Raw genomic sequence first — 5,072 nt, 5'->3', positions numbered from 1 at the left:
ACACAGAGAGAGAGAGAGAGAGAGAGAGAGAGAGAGAGAGAGAGAGAGAGGATATTTTCAGAAGCAAACAAATAGATTATTAGTCCTCTCGAGTGTAAGCCAATAAAAACACCCAGTGTTTTGGGTGGCACCTACCTGGAGCTTTCCACTGCTCAGTTTTACTGCTTTTCCTTCTTCAACCGTAAGGCTGCTGCCGTGCAGAAACTGAGTGTAATGTTGGTGACTCTCCAAGGACACTTGGACACAAATGCTCACATCTGAGTAGGCATCTTTAACTTTCGCTGTCAAGTTAAACGTATCGAAGTTCCCATCGCCATTGTGCCTATAAATCACATGTCCCTGCTTCAGGTCATGTTGGGAAAATGAGTGCAACTCAGAATTATTGACCAGGATTCTGCCATGTTTGGGGGGTTGCGAGATGTGGAATTCAAACTCACGGTCTGTTCTGACATCTTGGTTCGTGGCGACGCTCAGGTTGGCTGTTGTGATGCAACTGTCTCTCCCTCTGGACACAAGCAGCCCTGTGTTGTTGACTATGTGGACGTAGGCCTCTGACACACTGACCTCGAAAAGGGATGACGTGTAGTGGACACCATCTGTCACCAACAACAGGAATCGGGCAGAGTCTGGACCGTGGTGCCTGAAGAGCACACGTCCTTCCTGGAGGTCCTCTTGCCTGAACTGGTACAGCTTTTGAGACAGGTCATCGGCTTTCACCAAATCTCCATTTGGTATGCCACGCCGAGTGTAGAGCAACTGCCCATCATCAAAATCTATGTCAGGGTCATGGAAGCAGAGGTCTGCTAATGTCAGTAGGCGCTGGCTATCCCGCACAACGTGAAAGACCTTATCCACCACACGCACCGGCTTCTCATCATTCTTCAACTCAACAGAAACGCTGACTTTGATTTCTGTAGACATGTGTTCCGAGTCAAGATTCCTGACTCCTCCCTGTCGGCCCAGATCTGTGGCAGAGGCCAGCACAACGAATTCATCACACTGGGTCTCAGAGTCATCATGAACATACATCAGCCTTCCACCCACTATGTCTTCCTCTGTGAACCCACTGATGCCACTGTCACTTCCCAGAGAAGCAGAAGAGCTGGCCAATTTCAGTTCCCCGTGCTGAGGACTCTTGGTGACTTCATATTGGAAGACATGATTGTCCAATGTTTGAACCAAGAGTTCTGATTTTGAGATTAATGTCCATTCTCCTTCTTTTACAAATAGTCCAGTGTTTGTTAAAATAATATGTGTCTTATCTGCTTTAAGGTTTATCCTGAAAGTATAATTTTTTGTTTCTATGTGTTTTACAATAACTGAGAAAGTAAACGTGTCTTGTGAGTCTTCCCTGGACCTCCCCTGAGGTTCATAGCTTACCTTACAGTCTGTAATATTTTTCTGACTGAAAATTGAACTTCTTTGAAGAACTTCATTGCCAAGCAGCAAGCGTCCTTTCTTGGGTGGGATCAGTAACTTGAAATAGAGTCCCCTCTCAGCTACTCCCATGCTCTCTGTCCCAGCCTGCAGATGGTCGGAGTCCAATACTTTCTTGCTTGCGTTGCTAATTTCTAGAGGAACATTTTTCAGAAGTGTCAATTTCAGCCACTGAACAGTCACAGGAAACAGGAGCTCCTCGCTTACTCTTCCTTCTACGTTAGCTTTAAATTTAAAGTGATCCGGCACATTTTCTCGCTGCAGTTCTTTGAATGAACTATAGTATCGGATCCGACTCTGGTCAATGGAACGTTGAGAAAAGGTACTGACTTGTTTCCATTCCCCATTGGATTCCTGATGCTGAATTTGGCCAAACTGAGGTGGACGAGTGACATCATAGCGGGTGTCCATCTCATGTGGTTCGCCATTCACCTTCACCGACAAGTCGCTCTGCGTGATCAGAACCATACCACCCTGTGGTACCACCACACCAGTCCTAACTACCACCTCAAAATCCCAAGGAACAGCCATGACCCGTAACACCACAGTATTGCTAACCAGCTTACCGTCAGTTGCTCTCAGGACAATCCGAGAGTTTCGATGACCCTTGTGCACGTAGAAAATGTTGCCAGCTTGTAAATCCATCTGTGTAAAACTATTGATGGCTCTGCCAGGGTCGCTGGCGCGCTCTAAAAACCCAGCATCCACGTTGAAGTCGCTAAGCACGGAAAGCCTGAGATGCCGCGAATCGGTGTCAGGGTCTGATACCTGTACCACATTGGGGGTCAGCTGTTTCTTAGAGTTCTCGAAGAGGAGCAAGTGTCCTTCTGGGAGCTTAAGGAGTGGGGGGTCGTTCACTGGAATGACTACAATATTAAGAACATGCGAAATGGGATCCTGCAGCTGGGACGGCATCGCCTTCTCGCTACTAGAAAAAACCGAAAATGTGAAGAAATCTGCAGGCTCTTCTGAGCCATCGTGGACATACCACACTTTCCCATGCATCAGATCTAACGTAGTAAAAGTCCTCTCCATTTCTGGTGTATGCAGAACATCTATTTTAAGGAAACCATGAGCTGGCATTTCCTGTATTTTAAATAGTATCTGAGAATGGTTGATACCCAGATCCAAAAAGTCCACATTCACTTTTATATGCTTTTGTCCCAGTACGGCCTGTCCACCTTCTTGGACTTCCAACTTACTCAAAACCAAAAAACCGCCACTTCCGTTTTCCCGAAGAGAGCTGGCACTGGGAAGCGCACTGGAAGGGGCTGGCTCCAGCTGAGGTAGGTCTTGCTCTGCTGTCCCAGGGGGATCTGGATCGTGGACGCCCTCACTTGTGCACCCAGCAGAAATGTCTTTGGAAACCACTGCGTCCCTTAAAGCTCTCACTTCCAAGTTTGCTTCCAAGGCTCTCAGGCATCCTTTCAGGGCGATGCCCCGAACAGATTTCCCAGGCACGGACACAAGTTCTAACCCCCGCACTGCTTCCCACATCCGGTGATTCAGGCCTCCCACGAACAGGGGCCCTTCAGATACAAATGCTTTGTTTTGCAGAGGCAGCATGGCCCTTACCCCTTGCTCGTCTACCGTGAGATCCAGACGCCTCCTCGTGACTCTGAGTTGAACAACGTGCCACTTGTTGTCACTAACGAAGCAGGATGATGAAACCTGAGTTTTTGTTTCTCCCTTTCCCACACCAGCCTTCAGGAGGCCCTCGTGTATTGCTAAGGCAACAAAATCTCTTCCTCTACCTGACTGAAATAAAAGCAAGGCTTGTTGGCTTCCAGTTCGCACAGCAAATCTCAGTGTCCCTTCCCCTTGTACCCTCCATTCTGGAAAGGCGACATAGGACCTAGAACTGAAAAAGCTAATAGCTTCATTCTTCCCAGCAAAAAACTCATCGTTACATCCCAGCGACACCTCATGAACCTTCTTGAAGCCAGGGAAAGACCTAAGGGAAGAAAGGACCGCCCTCCGGTTAAACACCACGCCCTCTATGCATCCTCGGAAATTGGGGGTCTTTCTGTCCAGGTAAGGGACGCTGAGTCCCCCACGGCCTCCTACATAGACTCCATGGTGAAATGTGAAGTTCTGCATCCCTCCATCCCGCTGGCCAGTTGTCTCGTACTGCTTGTCAATAACCAAGAGAACCTTATCCTTGCCATAGTACAGTTCCACCGAATGCCACTCCAAATTGTCCACACGAACTCTTTGCTCAGAAAGGAGAAGCTGTTCACCCGTACCCAAGTTTATTTTCACCTAAGAGAGACAAGAGCCATAATTAATGAACCTCACAAAGCTGTTCCTCTCACAGAGTTATATTGGAGGCATGGGGCTGCTATGGATCAACTCCACTAAAACTCGTGGTGAGACCTAAATCCCCGGCTCAGCAGTGCTGAGAGCTGCTGAGGCCTCAAAGAAGTGATTAGTTTGTAAAGAGGGGTTAATGCACCGTGAGGTCTCCCAGGGAAATGGACTGGTGGCCCAAGAGGGGGTAGAGGTGTTACAAAACAGGCTTGCCTCTCGCTTCTTCCCTTCCACCATGACGCCTTCACCAGAAACCAAGCAGACTCTACCACCATCCTACATGCCCCAAAACGAATCTTCTGTCTATTTCCTTTATGAGTTACCTAAACTACCCAGCCTCTGGTATTTTATTTTTGCAAGAGAAAGAAAGGAGGAGGAGAGGGAAGGCGGGTGAGGGAAGAAGGGAGGGAGAGAGGGGAGGAAGGGGGGAGAGTGAGAGTGAATTGACATGAAAACCTCCTATAGTTATGGATTATATACTGAAGTGGAAAAGTTCAGAGTCAGAATATTTAAGATACACTGGAAACATCTGAGACAATCCCACCCTAACTAAATGGTATATTACTTTATTCTAATGAGAAATGGTTTGTTCTATTTCTATGTGGCTTTGTGTTCTCAAGTAACTGAATTCTTATTTATTTTAAAGATTAAAATAAATACCTGTAATATTCCCGACAGAAGCTCTATTAGGCAATAGTCGATTTTCCCAGCTGCAAGAAAAAGCAAGCCTTGTGGCTTGCTGGTTTGAAATCTCAGCTGAAGCGACAGCCCAAAGGAGACTTCCGTGATGCTGAGGCCCACGTAGCTTTCGCCATAGAAGGATGCTTCAGGGAAGAGAAACCCAGGTCAGTAATTTGCTACACAACGGCTATGCTTCATATTGTCTTCCTCATCATGGGCTGACCCTGCTGAAGAAAGTTGCCTTGCCAAAGGCCACCCCTGCTGTCTGGGGTAGCCCACAGACCCGGCATGAGGTATCAAGACACAGCATTCTCTTCCCTCACTCAGGACAGACTTAAGGGGTCCCTCTTCATTAGAAACAACCAAAGGAGCAGCCAAGGCTTTCGCTAACACCAAAGAGCAACTCAAATTCTTTATCTAAGTCTGCTCCCTTGCCTTCTGACAAGGTTGATTCCCCCTAATAAAATTCTTGCATGTCAATCAAGACAACTTTAAGATACCATCTTACACCTGTCAGAATGGCTAAAATAAAAAACACCAATGATAGCCTTTGTTGGAGAGGTTGTGGAGAAAGGGGTACACTCATCCATTGCTGGTGGGAATGCAAACTTATGCAACCACTTTGGAAAGCAGTGTGGCGGTTT

General features: G+C 47.2%; 1 protein-coding gene across 1 annotated transcript in view; it reads right to left on the bottom strand.

Moving 5' to 3' along the window:
• The window catches only part of LOC106143725 (chondroitin sulfate proteoglycan 4-like), a 57,555-nt gene that overhangs the window by 41,982 nt on the left and 10,501 nt on the right, over window positions 1-5,072 (bottom strand). The window contains 2 exon segments of the mRNA XM_013349784.2: window positions 136-3,699; window positions 4,408-4,571. Of these exon segments, the coding sequence (XP_013205238.2) occupies window positions 136-3,699; window positions 4,408-4,571 (3,728 nt within the window).

The sequence above is a fragment of the Microtus ochrogaster genome, chromosome 19, assembly GCF_000317375.1.
Source record: "Microtus ochrogaster isolate Prairie Vole_2 chromosome 19, MicOch1.0, whole genome shotgun sequence".
In the NCBI taxonomy this organism is placed as follows: Eukaryota; Metazoa; Chordata; class Mammalia; order Rodentia; family Cricetidae; genus Microtus; species Microtus ochrogaster.
This window is presented reverse-complemented; position numbering and strand designations above follow the sequence as displayed.